The following is a 26,293-nucleotide window of genomic DNA, read 5'->3' as shown; positions in this document are numbered from 1 at the left end:
AAGTGTCCACACGTATCAGGGGTCCGGCCACGGTACGCCAACACCGCTCCCAGCAACCACCACCACACTGCTGATGATGATGATGATGGCGTCGCCGTTGATAGGGGGGTGACAACCAGTGTGACACCCAATTTGACTCCGGACTTGGCACCGAAGGAAGAGGGTTCCCCGATGGTGGCGCCTCTTTAAAACAGTGGAACACAAACGCAAAACACACTGAAACAAGAGGAACAAAATTAAACCACACACACAGCCACCGGGCCGGGGCTATACTAGCGAGTCTATATAAAAGCAATTGATCACTCATTGTCACCAGTCAGTTGGCCGCTGGACAGCTTTTACTCCGGATCGTGGTCCCTCTCTCTCTCTCTCTCTGCCTCTCTCGCACACCGGGCGATTGTTTTTGTAAATTAGTGCTTCAACAGTGCAACCGCTTCGTGGTAGTAGCCATTCCCCGGTGGGTGTGCGTGCTGCGGTGGTGTACTAATCGTTGGCCACTGAAACGAGGTGGGAGTGATTATTTTATATTCACACAAAAGACCAAAAGAAGTCCATCACTCACCTCGCTGAACAGCTGAAACAATAGTAGGAGGCCATTTTGAAACCCCCGTTAAAAGGCCCCCCTTTCACGAGATTCGGTGGTCGGTTGGCGACGGAATCCGCGTGTGTCAAAAACCCGGTGCGGTGCGTTGCGGTGATCGTCTGCGCAAGTGAGCGTCTGCCTGTGTGTGTGCGTGTGTGCGCGTATCCTTCGCGAAAATGAACACAACCGCCGTGGCGCTGCTGCTGTTCGTGGCGCTGGTGGTCTGCATCGGGGATAGTGCAGAAATTCCGCCACTTCCGGTGCAGGACGACCTAAAGGGTGCACCGGCGCCGTCCTCGGACGAAGAGTGTAAGTGAATCCTGCCCTATTGTCTGTCGGCGTGCGTAAAAATCATGCACGGTTAATCACGCGCGGGTCGATTTTTTGCTTCGGTGCGGTTCTCCGGTCCGGACGCCTGCGTGCGGTTGGCCATTGCAGGCGCTGAGCTGAAGCCACGATAAAAAGTGTAATTCTCCTAGACTCTCGCGTTGGAACGGGGTGTTGTTTAACAACGTTCGCGTTTTTGTGGACATTTTCCCAACATTTTTACCGCAACTGGGCATTTAGAGGCGGGTCGGGCCGATTTGGTTAACATAGTACGGCAACGGGGCGCGTTTCGGCCTTGATGGACACCTGGGCCGGTGAATGAACCGAACGCGCACCGCCGGCCTGCCGGTTGGGTGTTTTTGAGTTAATTTCACCGCACGTGCCGCCCCTATGGGGGGCGATAAGGGTTGGCGATGGGTTTCTGGTTCACGTGCCAACATGCCAAACGTCGGAAATTACTTTTAATCCGTAACCGCGCCCGCTCTAGGGCTGGTTGCACTAAAGTTCAATCTGGCTGGCTGGTCGGATTGGCCGTTCGATCACTGGCATTGACTGGACAAGCAGCAATTTTAGTTTGAATGTTGTTAATCTTTACTAACGATACGTGTGAAATTGTGTTTAAAAGTTACTACGCCACACAAATCCTTATAAAGTAACCATATTATTTAGCCGGAGAAGTTTCCTTGAAAGGCACGCGGTATTTGTTTACTTCTTACAATCGGGTTGATGAGTTTAGAACCAATTTAAATTTATTTAAAATTTAAACCAAAGCATAAAGAGTTGCTTTACGCAATTTGCTGTTGAACAACATATTTTTATGCTCTAGCGAAGTTCCAGCGAAACTAAAGCCCTGGACGGAATTTCAAGAAAATTACTATTTTAGTGCTGCCGTCCGAAGGTGAAATGCTATTCGTCCTGAAGCCACATTCGCCTGGAGCAACAATTTCGTGACCGCGGACCTTCCACAGCTTTTCCGTTCCATGCTTCCATCACCGAGTGTCATCCATCACGGAGCTGGTATCCGCCCCGGGGCGGAATGGAATGCATCAATTTGTGGCTACAAAATGTAGCTGCAATATTCAATAATCGCTGCTGCGAGAGACCGCAGCAGCCAATTTGCGAGTCAATCCCGGCATCCGAGGCGCAACGGCGGTCCTAGTCCAGGGACGTCGATGTTTCTTCGGTCGTCCCAAAAACGGAGCTTCTTCTGAACGGATTTTGGCAAGGTTGAAACTCCCAGGAAGCGGAACGTGGGATAGTTGGACAGTTTTCGTCTCACGGCCCAGGAACCTGGACGTTCCGAGACTGCGCAACGCTCCGGACCAGAGAAAATTGCCCATTTACGCAGGCTGTGTGGTTGTGTGTGTGTCTGTGTGGTGGGATTGTGTGATGATACAAAACCGTTTACTTCGTTCCAGCGACGACGGCCCGGACGGGAACTAGTGAATTAATTGCATTAACAGCCCACGGCGGAATCGTTTTACGGAGGACTGTGAGTTTCGTTTGTCCAGAAAAATGGAATGCCCACGAAACCCGTGGGAGCGGCAAAAGGGCGGTAGGAGCACAGGCCGCAGATTGGTTCAAGTTTTCCGGCAGAATTCCCATCCAACCGAGGTGTTGTTGGTCCTACTTTTTTGAGTAGCTCACAATGGTCATGTTGATTGTTGAGACATTATTTAAAATTGCATCGTTTTGTACGAGTTTTGATTCGATTTCAGTACGATGTTTAGCAATCGTTCGCCAAGCGGTTATCAAGCCCATTTAGGAGCCCCCGGGAGCTGCAGTTGACGTTGAGTGCGACGTCGTTCAAATTGTGCTCCATAAACGCCATGGAGCATGAATTATTTCCGGTGGCGGGCGTTGCGGCTTGCGGCCACTATTTGCTTATCGTGCTGGAAGTCTGTGAGGCTGCTGCAGTCTATCGCGAAGGATACGTGGCAATTAGCAGAGTAAAACTTTCGAAACACAACCATCGAGATAATGGCAACCGTGCAGCCACTTTCCTGGCCGTTCCGGATGACGGGCACCCGATGTTGGTGTGCTACGGGCTTGCTGCATTCCCAGCTTCCGTGCGGAAAGTTGAAACGACACGGCCTTTAACGGGGAGGCCGAACCACTACCGGTCGGCGAATTTGAATAACTTTCCGGAACTAATGACGCTTCCTGCTGGGACATTCCGTTCGGTTCGGGCTTTGGTATCGGGTGTTTTCTGCGATTTTCTGACGCGAAGTTTTCGACGCCACCGATAGTAAGGATACATTACGCACCGGTCGCTCTGGGCAAAGGCGCAGAAGGCCGCTCGCTTTGAGAAAAGTATCGTAATGATGTGTCCCGTAACGAGGCGCTACATGACTGTTGTTTCTGGAAGCGAAACTTGTGCTTTCAATTTCGGTTCGATGGGTTTATTGCAGCTCGAAGCGAACTCTGTGTCTGACAACGTTTCGATGAACGTTCGATCAGCAGCCAGTCTTGGGCCGGTTTTGGGTGCTGCACATGCGTTTGACGTTGGTGCCTCCGATGCGTCCGGGGACCGAAACTCCAATATTTAGACATTCAAATTGAAATTCTTCGATGCGAAACAAAAAAAAAACCCACACAAACTTGTTGCGTAATCCGTGAAACTGTTAACGTTCTACGTAGCGCTCCGGGGTTCACGAAGACCCTGCGAAATGATGCGACCGAAACTTTGGCCCATAAATATTTCAGCTGACTTAAGGATGTGCCGCGTCAGCTTGAGCCATTCAAAGTAAATACCATTCCGCCTTACGGGCCCCCCCACCGGGTGTGCATTCGCCGCCGATTGTCAATACTTCCGCCGCCATCACGATGCGACTTATGTAAGAAACCGCTACAGTTCCGTTCCGTAATGCTCATAAATCATTCAGCAGCAGTCGCGCCCACCGACCGCCGAGGTTGCATCGATTTTTCCGACGGACGGGGGCCAATAAACGAAACTGTGGCCCTACCCCTGGCCAAAAAATTGCTCAGGGTAAAAGAAAGCCTGTGTCTGTTTCGGAAGTGAACTTTTAATTCGCAAAGTTGTGTTTGGGAACTGTCGGAGCGCATCATCTCTGGCAGGCAGACCGGGGCGAGCCCCGACCGAAAACCGTAAAGTCATCGCAGAACTTGGTAAATTAAATTATACTTCGAAACATGAGGCCGCCCAGCATTCGTCCTGCCGAAGGAGCATAAATGGTTTACAGCACCAGTTCCGACGCTCTGTGTACAGCTTCTTCCATGGTTTCTTTTTATTTCATCCGCTTGGAGGTCGCTTTTATGTTGAAGAAATCAAAAAAAAAAAAAAACTAAAACGAACCTCGGCCACGGACAGCATAATTACCAAGGACCGAGATTGGCTCATTTTAATGGCACACATCAGCATTACGGGGCCGATCTTTAACCGGCCCCTGCCGTTTCAAACTCGTCGCACGTCCTACTGGCGCACTGGCTTTAGAAACCGTTAACGACGATGCCGGGACGACCGATTGATTGATGGCCGGGGCGTAGCGTAGCATTCGCCAGGATCGTAGTAGATTGGATTTCGGGCCGTAATGTCGCGCCCGGTAAGCCTCGCGTAAGCGCCATCTGCCTATCTGGTTCTCAGCTGCCGAAATACGCTCTTTGCGGAAAAGATGCGGAGAAGTTCCCCGGGGGGGTGGTCTGAGGACTTGCGATAGGAAATCGATCGATTCGACTGGTGCCCGCGCGTGGAGGTTGTCACGGAGCCCTCCTTCGCCATTAACCGCGGAATGACCGGAAGTGTGGCGCAGGACATTCACGCAGCACGCCCGGCGTCCGTGAATGCGGCATACGTGAACCGACTGCTAGTGGGCATGGGGGCATGCCGGGCGACGCAGGCTCCCGGTAGGGCGTCTGGAGCCATCTTGCAGTTCCTGCCGACGATGATTGATTATAATATCGTGTTTTATTCGCCCAGCCCCACTTCGGGTGTCAAGAGCGTGACTAAAGTCACACCACGGCCGCCACGGCTCGATCGGCCGTAGTCGTGTTTGATTGCCAAACAGCGTAAGGGGAAACCCTGCGCAAACTGTTGATAGAGCCCCGTAGCCGAGTGCCGCAGCGTGACGGTGCACCGGGAGTGCTGCCTTCGATGGAGTATTCGATTGGGTGGCGGCGTGGTGTTTATTTACTCCATGATTTATTTGATCCAATCCCGCCAGAACGATCGGGTGTCCTGCTTGCTGGTGGCCAATAGAAGATTACGGTTGCGAAGAAGACAGCAATGCGCACCGTTGTGATGGATTAATTTTCATCCCACGCCCGACCTTCGACTGCAAACTGTTTAAGCACAACATTTTGAAGCTCACACCAAAGCCTTTGTCCGTTTGGCCAGCATTTTGCTAGGATGACCGACCACTGGTAGACGATTGCATCAAACTGCCTCAATATGCACCACGTAATCACTGTCCGGGGCAGTGTGCCTGGCCAGGCATTTCTATGCCCATTTGCACCAAAAAGGAAATGTTCCGCTTTCCGGGGCATTCTTTGTCGTCCGGTTTTCTCTCCGGTTCCGGTTTTTTTTTCCAATAAACTATTTTCGCCTTCATTCATCCGGGACGGCTTCCGTTTGTAGTCCTGCGGAAGCATCAGAGGCAATGGAGCCTGGCCGTCGGTGGCATTCGGTCCCCATTCGAATGGGTCCGTTAGTTTGAGGACTTGTTTTACGAATCGGGTTTTTTGGGTTAGTTTTGACCTGAAAAGCACCGCACAACGGTTTTCGGCTTCGGTCCCTCCACTAATGACGCCCGCTTGTTTCACCACTGTGAAGTTTTGCATTTGAAACAATGGCGTTTGCGGTGGGAAAAACTGCTGCACCGTACCGGCAGGGCCGCGATTTGCCTATCCATTTAGTCCGCTTCAGCCCGTCGGTTGAACATCAAAGAGCGGTCGTGGGTTTTGTGTTCGTTTAAGTGTGCTCATTAGAGTGTAATGTCTTCAAATTACGAGCACTTCGGCGGTGTTGGAAATCAGTTGGCCCCGGGGGGATCAATCTTCACACACAGAAACACGCAGATTATTTTCCAATTACCGGCGATTGGCTTCAGCGGCGTGTGGCCCGGCAGATCATTAGGATGTAAACATTCGCCCCAGAAGCTCGTGCAGCACATGCGGCTGGCGGAAGCGGCCCACGAGACAATCCAATCAATGCGGGCATCACGGAAAGGGTGCTCCGCACGCACGGTGTGATAAGCCTTCCGTTAAGCAGTTCTGACGGAAACATAATTACGACGCCTTAGGGACCACCGAAGCAGAGTTTCACTTCGGTCCGCCCGTGCGCCCGTCAGGCCGGCAAGTGGGCGAGTGTGAATGACTAATGGTTCGTTGCGGGTGTTTTGATTGAATATCTATTTATCATAAACTTTGACACGGAAAGGGGACCCGTCTACGGGTTTCTGCCATTGCGACAAGGCCCAGGGCTCGTCTGGCCAGTCTGTCATGAATTTCGATTTTTCTCGCCTCTCATTTATTGCTGTGTTATTACAACCATGTATCGCAATGTTTGTACATAAATTATGAGCAACGGGTGCCCACGATGCAGACCATCGGTTGGGGTATCTTCCGTCTTTCTGTGCTTTTGTAGTGATTGAAGTAAATAGCCAACAACACCGCCCTTAAAAACACGATGTTACAGTAGCCAACAGAGATTAACGTTTTCGGTCTGTTCAAGACGTCTCGGCAGTTGTAATTGCCGGATAAGAAGAAGAAACACTTAACTCGGCATAAGTGCCAAAAAGAAGAAGAAGAGAAGTAAATTGGGTGTCCGCATTGATCCCCCAGGTGTTGTTTCTTCTAATTGATGCCAGGTGTGTTGAACAACGAGTAACAACCTGACCCTAACTAAATTATCAAGTGATGGCTGCCATATTGATGAACGCGATGGCTTTGAATGGATGAGATTAGTATGAGTTGAGAGTAGTATGATAGTTCATTTTAAACAACAGATTTCTAAAAGCTCTTATTTCAACAAATGAAAAGTGACCACACTTTGTTGCCCGGTTCTGCAGTACCAAATCGATTAAGTTCATATTTTACATATTTTACATATTTTACATGACGAAGATGGCTTATAAGAATGCGAGAAAGGAAATCAACAGTAAAATTAAAAATATCTAACAAACACGAGAATTGTTCAAAAGTGTTCGCGGAATAAATAAAACCAAATGAGGCTCATGAGGTTTCGTAATCCAGGTAAGAAATATTCTACTAAGCGAGTGTTTCTGAGAGAGAATTTGCTTCGGAAAGTTGGATAGAATCGTTTCCCATCTAGTTCGATTCTACACGTTGGAATTAATTTGTGTAACAGATTGATGCCAGCCACAGATACCAAATTACAACGTTTAATTGTCAATCCTTTCAGCATGGGGAACCGTTCTGGTACCTTGAGAAGATTTTCGTCCGTTAACTTCGCGCCACGAAGAAGCAATAGATTAGATAAAATAACAGGCTTATATCAATTTCTTTGCTACTGAATTCGTACACACTTACCTTATAACACAAATCCATTGTCAAGCAACGAACATTGCTGTGAGGCCAAATAACATTGCCAAACGGACAAATTATTAAATGAAGATTGTCCAGAAGAGGTAACTGCTCAATTTTGGCCAAGGCATCGCTTTCCTCCTGCTAAATGATATTGAAATGAATACAGTAACCACACTGGCAATAAGAGAATGCAATTTGTAGCTCACCTGATCATGGCCATCAAATATCAATTCAAATGAACTGAGATTCTTGAAGTTTTCGCAGATGAAATGTAAAGCTGGGGTATCTACGACCGTCGTCAAGCTACTTATTTGGGGAGCAATTTCAAAGAATTTCTTCCAAAAATCCACACCAACAGAATAGCTCTGATAACTTAAATCGAAGGATTTAAGGGAAGGAATTGTTCCACATCCATTAAGCATGCCTACATTTAAAAAAAGAACTTCATCGAGTCCAATAAATGTGAGATGCTACAAAAATTAATATTATAATCAATTTTCCAAAAAGAATTTTTCATATAGTATTGCTTACCTCCAATTTGGTTAATTGCGGCAAGGACTCGAACAGACTTTCAGTCGTATCGCTCAACATATGCACTGTCAACTCGGTCAGCAACTTACAGTGGCCCGTAATGGTTGTAATGAGCAATTTGTCAATTGAAGGGCTGGTAATATCAAGTGTTCGAAGCTGAGGATGCCTTTGTAGAAAATTCCGCGTTGATTCGGAATGTTGCTCATCGTAATCATGGTTTGGAACTAATTTCAACCGCTCTAAACGAGGGAAACTCAGTTTCAAAAATTCATTGGTAATGCTTTCAGCAAGTTTCACCGAAATATGTCTTAATTGTTCTTCGAAGTGTTGGTATATAGATAGTTGACGTTTTGTAAAACAGCCCATCTCCAGGGATTGTAAATTAGGCGCGATTTCAATCCAATTTAAGGCTTCCGATGGCCAACACAGATTGTATGTTCCAAACTTCAGCTCTTTCAATTTGTCCAAGACCGGCCATGATGGAGACGAATCGGAAATGAATTGTTCGTTAGTTTTAAGACGTGCAGCATCAATTTCTAATCTTTGAACATTGCGCAATCCTAGCAATATCTCTCGAAACTTGGAATAGTCCGTGCGCATAGCTTCGGTAAAGTAGAAATAGACGTTCTCGTATTTTCTTTGTGTGCCTAGTTGGAATTGACCTTGATCTTCATCATTATTAATACGCAATACTACGCGTTTCATGCGCCGTCCAGAAAATGTTAGAAATGACCACCTCCGGCACACCAGGGAAGCCACCTTCAATTCTTCCACGTCCAGGTGGTCGAAAATGTAGCACCACATCTGTAAAAATGAATCACTTATTACCCGACCCAATAGATTTGGTCAAACACTTTGAATCACCTACTTCGTCTGGTAAATCGGTCATCATGGATCCTAATTCTTTTGTCGCGTCGAAAAACTTCTAACACTGCAACAGTCAAACAATTCGGCGCGTCGTTGCACAAAATTGTGAACCGAAGAATCGGTGGAGCAACTTCGGATGGATTTATGGAGAGCCGTAGAAACTAAGAACCGGATTTTTAGAATCGATAGAACAGTTAACTCGGTCACATTTATTACTTTCTCTGCACGTGCGATGTGAACTTTGATAATGAACTGCAACAAGGTTACCTCTTCTTCCCTCTTTCGCTTCTTGCCTCTTTCGTTTCTTCTTTTGTGCATTCAATTCTATCTTGATTTCATATTTGTTGTAGAAAACTTTCTTGGTAGTTGCTCTATTTTTTGCGTTTTAAATTGCATGTACACCGTAAATGTTTAAAAGGAAGACCAACCGATGCCGCAACTTGGACAACAAACCCATTAAAATCCAATTTGAAACGTAACGTTAACCTCGGTGCGCAGTAATCGAGTTGTCATTTTGCGGATTTCAATTTTTGAATGAAAAGGTGATTGAAGCATCTACCGTATTCAGAAAAACTCATTGAACAACCCAGTACTCATTGGCTTTCCGTGCAAAAGGTGCAACATTATGTGCAGATGCAAACGCCAGCCACTTCTAATCGTTTGTCCCATCGCACCGCCATATCGATACGCGAGGAAGGAGGTTTTTGCGAACTCCTATCATTATTCGTCAGCCCCGTAATGACCGGTTCGTTGGCTTTCGAATCGCTCTTCCTTCGGAACCGGAAGCGAATTTCGATGAATCAGCATAAAGTATGCTTCCCTGGTGCTGGTGGCAGACAGGATCCGCAACTGCCCGATCCCGATCCCAGATCCCGGCGCGAAAGGCAATCGTGAATATGGTCCTGATGGTAATCGATGGCCGGGGATATGGAAATTCTTGTGCTCCTTTCGGAGGCAAATGAAAATGGATGAAAACGGCCATCGCGAGTGGGAGACTTATTTTTATTATGATGTTATTAATGTTAATGGCACTCGACGGCGCTCGTCGTGCAGCATCGTGATGATGATAATTGCCATTTACCTATGCCTACGGGGCACGGGCCGCGGTGGGCGGCAAGTTAGCCCGCTCCTTTTGTTCCTACTAGACCCCACAGCACCGATCACGGCGTGCACGGACGCGTAAATTCCGGAAATGGTTATCCATTCAATCACAAGGCTCGGCGCTGCTTGAATGGCTTCAATTTTTCTTCAGCCTGACCACCGTGCCAGGGCACGGAAATCACACGAACATTGAAAAGATTCACCACCTGCACTATCATCGTCATCATCGCCATCATTGCGCTCATCATCACCGGCACATGGAGCATGGAGCATACCCACACCCCCGCCGGAAGTAGTCGCTAACGTGTGATTTCTTTCGTTTCTTCCTCTTCCGCTTCTGTTGAAACTCGCTCGGAGCTCAGATCGTCCCCGTGGTCCTTGCGGCACCCTGCGAATGCTACTTTTGGCGCCGCGCACGCTAAAGCTTCAGGCTTGTGTGTGGTTTGCGGAATTCTTCCTTCCGGAAGCGCTACTATCCTGGCCACTGTGATCAGCCAGCCGGCGGACGTTGGAAGACGCGCCACGGGAATCGGGGAGGATGGTCCTCAGCATCCGGGACAGTGGCTCACAGCTTGAGGCAAATCGTGGCACTCGCTGATTACGGATGCGAGCAGCAAACGGACACATCTGTTACCTTTTGGCCGGCCCGGGATGGAACGTCCTTTTCGGGGTGGACTGCGCCCCCTTGCGTGCCATGTGTGTGTGTGTTTGGGGGAGGGCAGAGATTGGTTCGTTGGCCATTTGTGTTTTACTTTTCGGAACAGTTTTCCCGTTCGTTTGCTCGGAAGTTTGCTAACTTTTTCGATTTAATCGCCCCGTGCTCGACCTGCCTGTGCCTTTGGTGGCGAATGGGGCGAATTCGTTGGGAGGGGTCACCCGTCGCCATCCTGGCGCACGAAAGAACGGGAGCCAGTTTCGAATCGTACCGGAAGCGGCAATATGTGATTGCATTTTCACGACTCGTTAATAGGTTTAGCGAACGTTCAGTAAACGGCATAACGCTGGCCAAGTGGCTGGCCGTTTGAGTTCAGTAGACAGCGTTTTTGATTTCATCCGAACATTTGTTTCACGAACGTGTTTTCAGTAAATCAATCCCTTTGAGCTAGAATATTTTTATGGGTTTCAATCTAAATGGTTGCCACTATGTTTAATTTAGAAGCAAAGCATTATTTCTTGATTCACTACATAAAAAATGCCTCAAAAAAAGCTAAATTAACCGTAACTCTGCAACATGGCCACACTTCAGTCGAATGGTTCGAGCTAACGAACCGTACGTTCCTTGCTGATGATTTCGGCCGATGTTAATCCACTTCACATTCTGTTTATGTCCTTTTCCAGTTCGTTTATCTCGCATGGTTTTATGCTATAATCGGGATTTTCTACGTTCAGTCCGGAAAACTCGCATCTGGGCGATGACTGCTGCTACGAGAGTCAGCACCTCGCCTCGAAGCGACCTCTTCTGACACGCTTTTCCGGGGGCTGAAGTATTCAAATTCAGCTGGCTTCCGGCAACCGGTTTCGAGTCAGGGTTGCCCTCGGCTGGGGTTGCGCAATACAAAGTAACTCCAGAGCCCAGGGACACTAATGAGTCTGAACGGCGTGAGTTGTTGTCGAAAAAAAAAAAACTGGGACACCAATTATCTTCAGTCACAGCCGCGGCGAAATGGTGCCGAGTAATCGGCCATCGAACCGTAACCGGTACGATTGAACCGATGCGCTGACCGATGGAGACGCATGGTCGCTCACGATTGAAACCCAGCCGTTGCCGGTTGCCGTATGAGCCCGCTTCTTTCGCCAGTAAAGACCGTTCGCCGCCAATCTCGTGCACACGGCCAAACCGGCTACCAGAGCGTAACGGAGTGTGCTAGTTGTGGTTCAATTAGCCGCAGTCAAGGATGTGTGGTGGTGCGTGCGTGCGCTGCCGGTGCGGCAGTGTTACGCCACGGGGACCTCACCGGGAGCGAATGTAGGTCAAAACCCCGCGGAGAGGGCACATTCTTTCTTTCTGCACCTTTCCGCCCAGTGCTCTCCTTCTGCGTCACTGAGCAAATCACCGCGGGTGGTGGCTATTCATCGTTTTTCATCTAATCTCTGCAATGAACGACACAAACGTCAATGGCCAGGGGCCCAGGATGAGTCGTCTGGTGGCATCACCGAACCGACAACCATGAGCACAAAGAGAGAGAGAGAGAGAAGGAGTGAGAACTTGAGCGAGAACGGGAAATAGAGCAAAGCAACCCCGAGTTCCATCGCCACCTGGCGCCTCCATCGGGTGTTTTCTGCTCCCTGTGAAATATGATTCCCGCTGCGCCACCGCAGGCTGGACAGAGGGCCTCACACGTCACAAATATAGGACTCGTTTCACAAATATTTACTTTCATCGCCGATCACCGAACCGGATGCGTGTGGATGGTTGGCGTGCGAAGGCCAAACCGCTTTCCGCATTACCAGAATCGTCGCTTTCGGTCGCAAATGTGAGGGCGATTGTGTGGTGATGGGTACGCTTTTCCTTCTCGTGCCGGAGCTCCGTATCGATCGGCCTGGCCTGGTCGATGACGATGCACACCGTTTTTGTGTGGTTTTGCGTAAAATTTAGGGCCAAATAAAAGGCCCGTACACGAACCGCACGCGCGCGGTTCGCGGTGCTGTCAAAAATATCGCTTTTAATAATGTTTTTCGTCTTCTCTTTTTACGACCGCTTTCAGCGTACCTGGGCGTGAGGCTGTACAAAATGGAGCGACCCTGCGCCATGATCGGCGGGGTCTGTGTGCAGACGAGCGACTGCAAGGACCGGCCGGGCAACAGTGGACTGTGTCCGGAAAACGCGCATCTCGGCGTTGACTGCTGCTACGAAAGTAAGCGCCTCGCCTCGAAGCGACCTTCCTGATTTCTATTTGGCCCGGCCCGGTGCGTGCCAAGTTCTAATCGAGAGAGCATATTCTTTTTCTTCCCTTTTGCCCTTCGATAGTAAAACCGGCCAATAACCTGTCGTGCCACGAGTACCGTGGCGCCTGTATGGATCGGTGCAACGACCGGTTACAGCGCCCGGCCAGCGACTGCAACGATGGGCAGAAGTGCTGCGTTTTAGTTGCCTAAACTCTAATGATCGTCGACCGCAGCAACAGCTTAATGGGGACCAGTGGCTACCGCCAGGCTGTGTGTGTGTTGGTGTGTGTATGTGGCCCATTGTGCCCAACATCAGTGTGTGTGTCGGATCAATAAATGTAGGATAAGAGCTTTAAAGCAGCCCGTTCAGGGGCCGGCGTCGACGTACACTTTCTCTTAACATCCGAATGTTTTCCAATGACTGCATTATTGCACAGGGTGCGCCGTAGTGACAGGACCGGATAGGATTAATAAATTGTCAAATAACTCGGCCATTTTTCAGTTGATTTTGAAAAGTGTATAAGATATATTTAGAGTATAGAATGTCGTTTATTGACAATTCACTCAGAATACAGTTTCGATCAAATGACCGCCTCCATTAGACACACAAAAAGCGGTCCTTTTTATGAATTTTTCATTGTATTTGACAACATTTCGTTAATAAACTACGTAATAGCAGCTATTTCCACTGTGATGGTCTATTCTGTGATGTTTTCAATGTTCTTCGGTTGGTTAGCATAAACCTTAAGGCCCGTTTACACGTAACGATATATCTGAACGATGCCTTGTATGAGACCAATCGTAACGATATATCGTTACGTGTAGACAGCAAAAACAGTACCAATTTGCTTGTATACGACCATAGTTTCAGATCAAAAAAATTGAATGCGCCGAGCATCAATTTCGGTCCAATGGATCCAATCTCCATACATGTGTGCGTGTGCTGACGGTGGATATACATGTGTGCCTGTGTTTATGGTGGTTTGGCATGTTGTTTTGAATGTTTTTAAAGCAAAAGTTTAACGTGAGAATAATGGCTTCGCTTTAAAAGCCATTTCCTCGACCACTGGGACTGATAAGTACTCTTGGCACGTTCTATTTTTTATTTTTAACCGAAACGCACAATGGCAAGACAGACCAATACAGTGTTACTTCCATGGCTGTCATTGCAAATCGAAACGATACATCGTGGCGTGTAGACGCTCCACCTTGGCTACGATATATCGTTACGATTAATCTGATACAAGCCATCGTTCAGATATATCGTAGCGTGTAAACGGGCCTTTACTCTTCGAATAGCTCCACAGAAAGAAGTCAGAAGAAATTTGGCATTGAAAAGCACGCACAGTTTTCACAGTTTCAAGATTATTTTCAATGTCGAGCGCTACAATTTCAGTCCTCTGTTTTACCGTAAATTGATCCATGACTAAAACGGCATTGACTGAAGATTCAGAATCTGGCTAATTTGTCAAAATCGACTTAAAATAGCGGAGTTATTCAAGATTTAAATAGTTGGATCGTGATGGAACACCCTGTTGTTGTCAAGTGGATCGAAACGCAAATAACCATTCTGCTTCAGCAAACCTTTGCTGAGATTTCACGCTCTTTTGTCGGTTTCACAAAAACCCACAGTAAGTATTGGAAGTGAGTTGATAAATTGGCGAAGCGGTGACTAATCGAAAAAAATTACACGATAAAACGTGGTACGATAATTGGGCCACTTGTAGGCATTTCCATCTCTCAATAGAAGCTGAGTTGAGTTAAGGAATAGATGGTACGCAATACTGAACCACTAAAGGCGAGGCGAGTGAAAAATTAAACTTGTCACGTTTATTACACTTGCTTTGAACATTTTTTTTAGCTTTTCAATAAAGCTGCTAAACTGTATGTGAAACATGGAAATACAGTAGACAATAGAAACTCATAGTTTGCTCAACTTGAAGAGATTATATGCAAAATACGAACATTGTTTTCCGATGATCCCTAGTTACTCACACAATAGCCCGTTCCGGAGTGCGGGGTTCGCAGCCAAGAAGAAAAAAAACCCGTAAACCAATGTGCCTCCATGTCGGTGTGCTGTGTAATACGTTACGTCTGCTCGTAATCCTTGAAACACGGTACTTTGCGAAAGCCATTTTCATCCGTAGGCCTGTAATCTACCCAGAAACTATCAATATACACCCAGAGTGGTCCGCACTGTGTGTGTGTGCCGCCGCCGTTTCGGCTCCCTTCCGAAGGAAGTCGATAAGACCACCCCGACGTAGGCCTCGGGGTGGTGCGGCTCGTTGGCTGACACTAATTGAAGTCGAAACAAGATTTCAACATTTCGATCGACTTTCGACTCCGACCGGCAGTGACTAACCACCACCTCCCCCCCGGGTGGTAAAGGGTGGTAAGTTGGTTGCCGGTGCCAGGATGAAAGTTGAAAAGTGGCAGCCCAACACCGGAACATCTGGCCGGAGTGCGGGTAGCTGGCAGCTAGATTAGGATTACTGCCCGCCAGTGCCCAGAGATAATGGGAATTTCGCTTGTTTCACTTCTCGGCCTCTCGGCCCGTCGGCTAAAGGTGTGCTGCTGGTGTGCACCAGCTTCCCAGGGTTTGGGGTTCGGTGGTGGTGGTCGATGTGGCTAGTAAGTTAGCCCGAGAAGCTGAGAAGCACGGCCAAAGGAATGCCACTCGCTGGGGCTGTCGGCCCGTCGCAGCTGTGTTGTCTTGGAGGTTTGCTGTTGAGGTTGCCGTGGTTTGGGGGTCCCAATGTTTTCGGGGTGTCGGGCTGGGTGTGTTTGCCATTCGTCTGATTCGTCCGGAAACGGTGAAACCCGGAGGAACGGAGCGATCGTGCACACGTGCAGTGGCCACCTCGCGCGGCTATCGACCGACTGGAATTCAAATGGCCCAAATGGGTGTCCGCTCTGGTCGATGCTGTTTCCAACCCAGAACCAACCGATGCTCTGTGCTCGGTGTTATGCCGTTGTCGTCGTCGTCGTCGTCGTAGCGCTACAGGCTAGTAATTTTATGAATAAATTAATGTGGTGGCTTTCCGATTACAGCATTACAGGCTGCCTCCGCACTATATATTGTGGCGTTGGGAGGTGCGGTTCGAATTGGGAATCGAATTTGGCTAATAATAGGCACGAGCCTTCGAGCCGGCATTCCGCTTCGATTGCCGAGTCGAGGTGCTGAGGTACGCTATCGCTGAAGTGTTCATCGATTTCTCAATAAACTCGAACACTCGTACACTGCCACCCGAGGCTTAAGTTCTGCTGGCAAGTGGAACGCAACCTTGGGCAATGTGCGGACACGGCTTGAAAGATGTTTAACTCGTGCTCCCGACGTCGGAACACCGAGCAGGCAACTGCCAGTTGGGTCGTGGGGAGATACTTTTCACTCGCCTCACAAACGGAACCAATTAAAATGGTGCAGAAGTAAACACTTTGTAGTGCCGGCACCAGAAGAAATGATTGATTCGCTTCCGACAGTCGAGCACAACAGTCGAAGTTAATGATTCATCATGCCCGACTTCATTAGCAGGCGAGCAGGGTAAACAATTTCGAAAAGACATCAAACACGGAGCTAATATTGATTTTGTGCGCGGCAGTAATTTAGCAGCCAAGCAGTCGATTGTTCGTGTACCACACAAATCATCTTCCGGGCTCGGCGGAGAAAAATAGATCACATTTGTCACAGTTTCCACCCGAGAGACGGTTCACTGGATTTCACCGGACCATTGCGCTCTGGGTTCTTCCAGCCGGTGGCTGGAGACGTCGCATTTTGTGTACCGTGACGAAATGAGAAAAAAATGACCTAAAATCCTATCCCGACCACCTCTGGCTGGTCCGATGACCCGTGAAGCAGGGAGTGCCTCGGCAGCAGACCGCAAAATTAGTTTCGGGACGTCCTCGTCGACCGTATATGGGTGTGTAATTTAAAAGTGGGCCCACCCCACCCGAATGGGCCATCCTGTTACCGTCCTGGGCTGTGTGGTTTGGGTTGTCATTTACATGCTTCGGTTCCCGCAAACCTGTGTCTCGCTGCCAGAAAGCCACGTTAATGTCAGGGCCTAAAATTGATAATTAGCCGGCAGTGAACGGTTCACACTGTCAACGCAGTGCAATTAGGTGCACTGTTACTATACCCGGCGAGCCTTGTGGTATTCGTTTGCATTTACAATTGACTGACTGAAATATTATAATTCGGACAATACTTTAGAAGCAGCCAATCTTTGAATGTTTTTATTAAGCAGAAATATGCAGATCATTTAGTAAATTTGAACACACATTTTCGGATGCTTAGGCCATTATTGAAAGCATTCGCGAGCGACACGAAATTGAATGAAAATCGGTTCATACCTGCCGAGATGAGTGTTAATTATTGACAACAAACTGCAGTTCCGTTCCGCAATTGCAATGTAAACCACGGTTCGGGGTGCACACCGTAACCACGCTTCGTTCCTGCTCAGTGACCCTGCTTCCCGGAAGTGAACGTTCCGGATCAGCGGCCAAACGGAGGGCCCCGATTTCCGGTATGCCTCGAACCCGCGTTAATGCATCGGAGCAAATTTATTGCTCGGTTCCATTACGGTCGGCCATTTTGGGGCCGCCGTGTCACCCCAGCAGGTTGCCGTGAGTTACCGCTTTTTTTTATATTTTTATTGTTTAGTAAACTTTTGAACGAACCGTCGAACGCCAGATTGTAGCCGCTTCGCTCCGGCTCGGCTTGCAACACGATCACCTTCACTAGGCTGCCACAGGATGGGAAATTCCGATTGCAGGATTTCTTTTCTGCCTCGCCTTGAGTGCCTTCGCTTTCCTCACCACCTGGCACCTTGGCAGGGTTGAAAGGATCAAGGTTTGTCCCGCGGGCAAAAATCACGCTAATTTCGAATTCGTAACACGTGCCACAGTGCCGTCATGCCCGGGCGCCAGGATCCTTGGTCGGTCGCAAGGATATTTATTACAACTACCTGTATTAAAATTCGTCACCGCTATCAATCCGGTGGCACCGGAAGCGGGTTTATTTCTACTCGACTGCACACGGCGGAAGCGTTGGCGTTTTCGGTGCTTTTTATGCGGGGGGGACGGGCTGGGAGTTCACTTTGTTACGTGCCGTAAATTGAAGATAATGTACCATCGAACGATCAATAGGGTAAATTGGATTCGTAGAAAGTGTGTGCCACAAATTCGGATTCGGTGGGTGATTTTCCCGGAAGGGCATTACGGAAGATGGCCTCATGTAGCAGAACGTCTTTTCGTTGATCGGCATCGATCGAATGGAACAGAAAAAAACGAGATGTCGTTCATCTGTAAAGTAGCCTACTACGATTAGCCTGTATTGGAGAGCTTCCGACCAGACGGCCAATCGGTCCTGTCGCGTATCGTTCGCTTCCGTACTCCATTAAAGAAACATTGTCGCAACTTTTGACAGCAAACCGAACGTTGAGCTTCACGACTTCGCTTTAATAGTCCCGCATTCCAGCGGATTGAAACAAGCTTAGTCCCGATATCCTGTAGCAAAAGAGAGCAGAGAGAGAGAGAGAGAGCGAAGAAACGGAACCACTGCAAAGCTCTTCGTGCCAGATGACGGAGGAACCTTTCAGCAATTTGTGACTATATTATGGAACCGTTTGGCAAGATATTTCGGTACCGGCTTCGGATCTACAGGACACATTCCCCGGCAGCCTGGACCCGGAGCAGAGACTTGTGGGTCGCCGGCCGGTCGACGTTTTCCCTACGAAACTATTCGGGTTTGAATATTTCTCCTCTTCCATTTACCTCCGTATCGGTGGACCGCTGTATCGGTTCCTCTAGATTCTTTGGCCCCACTTTCTTTAAAGCCAGCATAAAAACCCCGATAGATCTCGACCGTGGGCAGAAGACTTGAAGCCGTATTTTTGCCGGTCCAGTAGAGCTCCAGTAGCGCCTTTTGGGGACGGGAAACTTGACGAAAAAGATGCGAAAAAAATGGAACCATGTCGTGCGTTTACTTCGAGTACCATTGAACGGTCCAGTGATTTTCGTGCTCCCAGACTCGTCGAGTGGCCGGAAGTGAGAGTGATGGACTGAGAAGCGCCCGGTCGGAAAAGTCTACCGGCCGGCGAATGCAAATTTTAATCGAAACGTTCAGACGTGATTTAAATGTGGTATCCAATTTTCGATGGGAAAGAAAGAGAGCGCTCGAGAGAGAGAGAGAGAGAGAAGTGATCAATACAGCATATTAATTATAACATTTTGCACCGACCGAGGCGCCTCGAATAGGAATTGAATTCGGGCCAACTCGGGGTTTCGAGAACGTCAGGCGAGATGGGAACCTGGTGCCCGGCGGATGCCCCGATCCGAAGGCGACCCTCATGCGAATGGGATATTAGTATGGAAATGGAAATTCAATCAAATGGAAAACTTTTCTCGGAACATGCACGTGGCCTCTACTGGCCGCGGACCGGGAGGCAAGATGGGTCAACAAGGTCACCATACCAGAAAGAGGCATCCGGAGGGAAGATCGACATAATAGTAGTTGAGGGCAGCCGCACTCGAACCGTCTTGGGACTGGAATTGGAAATTGAAATCGTGTAACAGTCAGCAACCACCACAGCCCACAGATGAGCAAACAAACCCGAAATTATGCGAAAACACTGAAACATAATCATTCCGGGACTGCAACTTTTCCGGGAAAAACATAAACTTTCCAACCAAAGCACGGGGCCCTTTTATGAGGTACGATTTGGCAATAAATATTCGCTATTTCTAATCGAACGCAATCCCATTCGGGATACTGAGCTTCGGGATGGAGGTAAAGTTATGGACGATTCGCCATCAAATATATTCCGCAAAGGCCTTCCGCTAGCTAGGCTACATACGGGGCACTATAAAGTGCGCTTGAGAACGGTTTCGTCATCGTAAGCGTAAGACCCTCATCTCACAATCACCTGCTTGGTGCTCATTTTATTAGTCAAATTTACTCCGCGACGAACGGGAAGAAGTTTCAAATTCCGGCGCAAAAGGATACCCCTACGGCCAGGTCGGGCGAACGGTTAGAAATTTGATTTTAACCATTTAAAACTTGTAACTTTATTGATTCTGGAAAGTGCGAAAGTGGCACTTGTTAGTGCTCCGATGGTATGTGTATTTGTTGTACTCGCTGCTGGTTTAGGCCAAAAAAGGGACAAAACAATCGACCATCGGGAAAACTTCCTGCAACTAGCGCGCTCTGCGTTGGCCGCAGCAGCTGTCGTGTGGTGCGAGATTCGGACTTACACAAACTTTTGCCAAAGTACCGGAGGTTTACTTTTGCGAAACAGTAATCGAATGCTGGGAGGCCCGTTGCGAGAGTGCCCCTCACATAATGAAAGTTATTTTAATTAAAGCGTTTCCCCGGAACCGTTTTGCACACAACGCTTGGGGTTGGTCATTCGGCTGGCCTACTTGGGTGCTTCTTGGGCAGGCGATAGCAGAAGAAGCATGCTAAATGTTCGTCCTGTACCGGAGTCGGGCCATTCCGAACGGTGGCAGCTGGCCGGATTCTTTTCGACGTATCTAAAGTACAACTTCCAACATAGTTTGGACGCGAAATATCTATTCATGACCGAACATTTTCGTCCACTGAATCCATGTCCGATATGCGACGGCACAAGATCGAACGAACTACGAAAATCAACCTTGGAACGGAACCACGGCCCATTGATTACTTCGAATCGAGCTGGACCAATTTGTCCCACCGCACTGCGGTTTAAGGAATATTTACGCGCCGATGCACTCTTCCGGCGAGTGTCATCTACAGTGAGGGACCAATTGTGTGGCAGTGCATCATGCAAATTACCCTCAAAGTAAGAGAGAGAGAGACAGAGACAGAGCGCAGCGAACAACATAAAGACACAAATCATAATAAAGCACTTTTGAAATGCATGTTTACAAGCGACCGGTGAATTATTCGTAATATAAATCTATTTAAGGCTCCGCCTCTAGATAAGCCTCTTATTTATTACCGTAAGAGGTGACCCGTGCCAGTGCCAGTGCGAGGGCTGACTCGAATGGCAGCATAAATCTTCGCGGTATCAACAACATTTGTCACAATCTGTTGACCCCACCGTGAACCGGCGGTGGCCACACGAAACTGCGGAATGCATCGGTGCGAGTGCGAGTCGTTTCGCGAGAGAAAATTAAAAGCATGAAACGGTGAAACTTTTGGAGCTGGAGAGACAAACCAGAAAACAAAAAAGAATTAGCGAACCATTCTCGGTCCTGACCGGTCGGAATTGCTGACAGGACACGTTCGCTGGCCGACGTTTCAGCTTCTCGACCGTCGTCGCGAAATCACGCATCACGACCATCAGTAGCAGCAGCAGCAGCAGGCCCGCTGGAAAAGGCCGCCTGGGGGTTGGCCATAGAAAGGCCACCGGAAGTGAAGCAACGGAACCGAAACGTACGCCCAAAAGGGTCCCAAAGGTGGGCATTTGCATGGGGTCCTTCTGTGTGTGTGTGTTTTTTTTTTGTTGGACCGAATCCGCTTCGTTAGTTTCGGCCTGCGTCAGCTCGGACAATGGAAACGCTTCGCTGGGTTGCCCAGTGGCCCGAGCATCACACGTTGGCCAAACTTTACGAGTGCCTGCGGGATCCGGGACTTTAGGGAGTTTGCTTTTTTCCACGCGGCATCGGCGAGGATGTTTCGGTTTTCGAGGTCCTTCCCGGCGTTCGCCAACGGTGGCCGGTGGCCGTTGGAAGCACCAACAGAATACCTCGTCCGATCGGATGTTTGCAGAAACCAGAAACTTGACTTTGGGTTTGGTGATTACATTAGATCAATCAACTGGGGCCACTCCCCAGGTTGGTGAATCTTATGAATAGATTTGGGTGAACCACTGAGATGATTCAACTGCAGCAGGTTTAAAGAATTGAAGGAATTTACGGAAGGAATTTGATTTAAAATTGCACTAAAAATTTCCCACTAAACTATTGGTCTAAATTCATAAACCTGACGGTGCCTCATGCTTTGGCTGCTTTAAAGAGGGTAAAGTGAGCCAGGTTGTGACGTCGTTAATATACCGCCCATGCTTGGCAAGAATCGCACACTGTCCTGGCACAACAAAGAGGGTCCCTGCTCTCACCGACCGTAACAACTGCACAAGAATAATGAGCTCCAAATTGTACCCTTGAAAAGTTTCGCGTGCACGTTGTGCAGGAAAAGAATCATGCAATTCTCATTCATTTCAATTAGGCTCAGATGGCACCGGGACGGCAATGTCGTGGTGCCGGAGATCTTGCGAAAGTTCATTTTTTCCTTCGAGGTTTTCGGTAGCTTCCGGCAACAAATAGCGTCGGGTACACCTTCGCCCAGCCACGGCAGTATCGGGTGCATCTGCAGCGTTTTGTGCGACAACCACGCCCCACTTTAGTGGTCCCAAAGTGGTGGTGTCCCGTCTGCAATGCAGAAAAGTTTTAACAAAAACAAAGACCCGGGCTCACGTGGTGGAGGGGCAAACTTTTATTAAACCGGGAAAGCCAACGAACTATGGGGAATTTGTGTGGGGCAGGCGGACATTGATGTTTTCAGGAAGAATGTACGGATTTTTTAAAACTTGTTTCTTTGTTTTGTATGTGGTTTGAAGAGATTCAACATTTCTATGTCTAATACAAGCGTTCGGGAATACTAAATTGGTCATCTTGCGTTGTTACAAGGTATATGAACGCCCGAAGTTATGCAATCGGCAAGAAATGATCTCCTCGGATTAATGGATATTAAGTTGAAAATATCGGAATTCTGATAAAAATCTTATCACTTATGCGTGTAAACTTAGAAAGGAATATTAATCAGTTAATTTCTTCATCCAAACTTCGTCCTAACAAGTTAGACCTAATAATTGCCTTCTTTTCACGCCATTTTCCTTGCCAATTAAATCACTTCTTCCAAACTCTATTTGGTACATAGAAGTGTTTTCTTAAAATACATACTAGGTCTATACGTTGAGATGTGAACTGTTAAAAAGATGGCTGTACCTGCCGATTGGGACTTCCCAGTTTTGCTGTTCATTCATCATTTCCTTGTTTTGACATCAGGTAAATGATTTCAGGTCGAAAAATAAATTATTTCGGTGTGCAACCCATCATTTAAAGGGTTAAAGTATGTCAACTTTTGTGCCTGAAAATGACGTTTTGCGGCGATTATTATTTTTCTGCTCCTCTTAAAGAAAGCTGCTTCGGAATCGCACCAAATGCTTGTCGGGACTTGTGTTTGGAAGATCGCAGTGCTTTAAGTGGTTTAAAAAATTCCAAAATGGCGATTTTGACTTTACAAAAAAGAAGCGTCCAAGGACTTCAAAAAACGGTTTTTCTGATGGGACAGAAAGGTGTGGTGTTTCACAAGCTCCTAAAACCTGATGAAAACGTTAATTCCGATCGCTACTGACAACAAATGATCAATTTGAACCATGCATTGATCGAAAACGACCAAAAAGCCGTTCCTGTTTTCTAAAATGGAGGCGCCTGGTGGCCCGTGGCAACAAGCACCAGGCGCCCCAAAAATCAAAACTGTTAGAGGATACTATCAAATCACTTGGATGGGAGCTGCTGACCTTCCCCGCGTTATTCACCAGACTTGGTTCTTTCCGAATATCATTCATTTTCATCGATGGGATACGTATTGGCTGAGCAGCCCTTCGTTTTTCAACGAGGAAGTCGAAATGGGATGCCTAATTAATTTACTTAAAAAGTCGAAGAATTCTTTCGTCTGGGAATCCATGATTTAACAGAGAGATAGGACAAATGTATAGCTAGCGATGGCACATACTTTGAATAAAATAGAAAATCGCAAAAAATTTAATAAACATTTTTTGTGTGTTAAAAACAGTTCACTTCTCAACGTATAGACCTAGTATAGCGGTCAAACTAGCAAAAACTAGCAGTTGAAACTAGCCAGAAACATTCAAAATAAACTAAATTTTAATTTTAATGCCTTATTTATATCATCTCGACTACATTGCATGGAAACACATTCTTGCTTTGTAGTAGTTAATAAAAACTCACTTCTTTTGCAATTTTTATCACCCTCTTGACTTTGACAGATCAATTCTCGGAATCTACACAACGAAGTAATCGTCCAACTTTGAAATCGCCCAATGTTCGCCTCCGTTTCCCCATAGTCCATCGTGCTCTTGCATCGCCAAGAAAAACAGCACCGAAAAAGATACTGTGCCCCGTACGAGTTTAAATCGGCCGATCTCTTTAGCATGGCATTTTTTTCCCGGTCCAGCAGCGCAGAGAATGGCCTAACATAAGAAACCCCGCTGGGAAGTGATTTTCGAGTGGCTAAGGATGGTATCAAAATTTAGTTTTCTCGTGGCTCCGGTCATTTCCGGAGAATTTATGCGCAACCCAGTATGGCCCAGAATGAATGCTGCAATTATGTCGTTTTTCCGAAACAAAGCCAATGATTGGAAAAAAGCGGGCGTCCGAGAAGATGTCGAGCGGCGGCCAACAGGATGCCACCGGCGACCTTAATTGAGTTTTCTTTGCGTTTGTAACCAAATCATCACCACGACGATTCATTTCCATGTTCGTTTATGATTATTTTTGCCGCCTGTTAAGAGTCGCCGAGTCTGGGTCTGGCATTTACGACGTGAACAAGAAAAGTGGTAAAAGCAGCGCGAACAAATGAAAAGGATGCAATCTGCAGTGTCGGTACAGTAAAAGAAAAGACCTGCGAATGAGACGTTCAAACAAATTGGTGGAGAATTATAAAAATGAGCGCAAAAAGAAGGGCTCGAAACAAGCCGGAAGTGAAAACTATCTGCCAACCGGAGGGAAGGAAAGGTTTTCAGCTGTTTTTGCATCTGCTCTCGTCAGCGCGCGCTGCATCGTTAGTGTCCGGTGAACCGAAGCGAAACGAAACGGATACACGCTAGAAGGAAACTACAAACAAAAAACCGCGAAGTAAACACCAGCATAGAACAGACAACACGAAACAACTAACCTCCCGGGGGGCGGTTGGGCCGGAGTGTTGGTGGCATAAATTTGCATCTTATTTTACGAACCGCTGAACGGTTTCAGACGTCCTGCGGCCAGCCGGGTGGTGAAGAAGGGCTTTTTCCGAGGGGAAACGACACACAATGCCGATCGCCGATAGGATCGCAGTTGTTCGTACGAGTCCTGGCGCTGGTTGTGAGGTTCAGAAAAGTGACAGACTATTAAGATTGCTTCGGAAGATAGTGTTCGTTATTGGAACACGTTTTCTCGGCTGCAGCTGCCAAAGGAGAAAGTTTGTTTTGTGTGCTTCGCCGTGTGGCGGGTGGCTGTGCGTTGCAGTGGCATTAGATTAACAATATACCACTTGCGGGGCACAAAATGGGCAATTAATGTCTTCGTCGTCGTTGTTGTTTGGTAATAGAGTTTCTGGGAACTTTTGGGTGGCACTTTTAATGAACCAACGCTTGGCATCGGCCCGGCTGTTGCGGTGGCCGCTGTTCGTTTGGTGGGAAAGTTTTGCATTTTTTTTTGTATGCAACGCGTTACGATGCTCGGAACATGATAGTACCGGATGAAAGTGTTGATCAAACTGTTAAAACCATAAATTTGGGAAGCCGAGCTGGTTTGGCTTAAGTCTCCTTAGGAAGGCCCCGTTTGAGATGACGGGAATGGGTCGATGGGGAAGCAAGAGTAAGACCAGGGGCGTTGGAGAGAATCTATGATGCAAGCCAAGACGGTCCGGCGGCTGTAGCAGGATTAGTAAGTAGTAAGAGAACCACTTTGCACGAACGTAGATCAGCTAAATATTCGCGTTTTGGCAAATGATCTCAATAGGTGAGGATGCGAAGGAATGAGGCATCATTGCAACATAACTCTCTACTAAATGTTACGATCAGCTTGCTGTGAACGCATTTGACGCGCCCGTGGGCCCGTGGGTCAAAGCCCGTGGGCTTTGATTAGGTTAAGAGTGAACAACTCAAACAACTCAAGGGTTTCCGTCTCTAACAGTAAGTGATTTATTCCCTGAAAAATCATGCTTAATTCATAAAGAAACTATCCTATCCTCGTCCGTTTTCAGCTACCATTCGTATTTTTCTAATGTTTATACCGTATTTCAGGGTATTTTGATTCCAAACGTTTTATTGGTGTTAGTTCTAGGATGGAAAGTAATCGGCCGATCTTCGTATGCATACTCCGACGCAATTTAGAGTGCGTTGTTTGATATTTGTGTTCTGTTTTTACTCCCTTTTTCGTAGCTTCGTAAATAGCGTGTAGTTGCACTCCATGTTTATTATTATTATTTTATTTGTTTATTATTATTAGAACGGCCTCCACCGCAATTCGAACCATAACTTAGAAGGTATTAGAAGTATTCGAAACATCACATCGACGTCCATTATATTAGGTTGGGGAAAAAGAAATCCATTATTTTTGGATGAAATCCAATACTTTATTTAAGATACTTCCGATGGTCCGATTTTCTTAAAATATGTATCGTTTTGTTGGAAAATTTGTTGTCTTTTCAAAGGTAGGCTTATAATG

General features: G+C 47.5%; 1 protein-coding gene across 1 annotated transcript; it reads left to right on the top strand.

Annotated features, from left to right (window-relative positions):
* Positions 1–333: 333 nt before the first annotated feature.
* LOC128267585 (U-scoloptoxin(19)-Tl1a) lies at positions 334–13,396 on the top strand. The gene is made up of 3 exons (XM_053004462.1): positions 334–892; positions 12,619–12,768; positions 12,882–13,396. The coding sequence occupies exons 1-3, from the start codon at positions 760–762 to the stop codon at positions 13,007–13,009; spliced, it is 411 nt and encodes a 136-aa protein (XP_052860422.1). The 5' UTR covers positions 334–759; the 3' UTR covers positions 13,010–13,396.
* Positions 13,397–26,293: the final 12,897 nt, after the last annotated feature.

The sequence above is a fragment of the Anopheles cruzii genome, chromosome 2 (genome assembly GCF_943734635.1).
Source record: "Anopheles cruzii chromosome 2, idAnoCruzAS_RS32_06, whole genome shotgun sequence".
Lineage (NCBI taxonomy): Eukaryota > Metazoa > Arthropoda > Insecta > Diptera > Culicidae > Anopheles > Anopheles cruzii.
The sequence above is the reverse complement of the archived record's forward strand: the minus strand, read 5'-3'. Positions and strand labels throughout refer to the sequence as shown.

Bases quoted from the DNA above. Each gene is read 5' to 3' on its own strand.
- LOC128267585 (XM_053004462.1), top strand. From the start codon at position 760: ATGAACACAACCGCCGTGGCGCTGCTGCTGTTCGTGGCGCTGGTGGTC. The intron at 893-12,618 runs GTAAGTGAATCC...GACCGCTTTCAG, and splicing joins GCCGTCCTCGGACGAAGAGT to CGTACCTGGGCGTGAGGCTG. The intron at 12,769-12,881 runs GTAAGCGCCTCG...GCCCTTCGATAG, and splicing joins CGTTGACTGCTGCTACGAAA to TAAAACCGGCCAATAACCTG.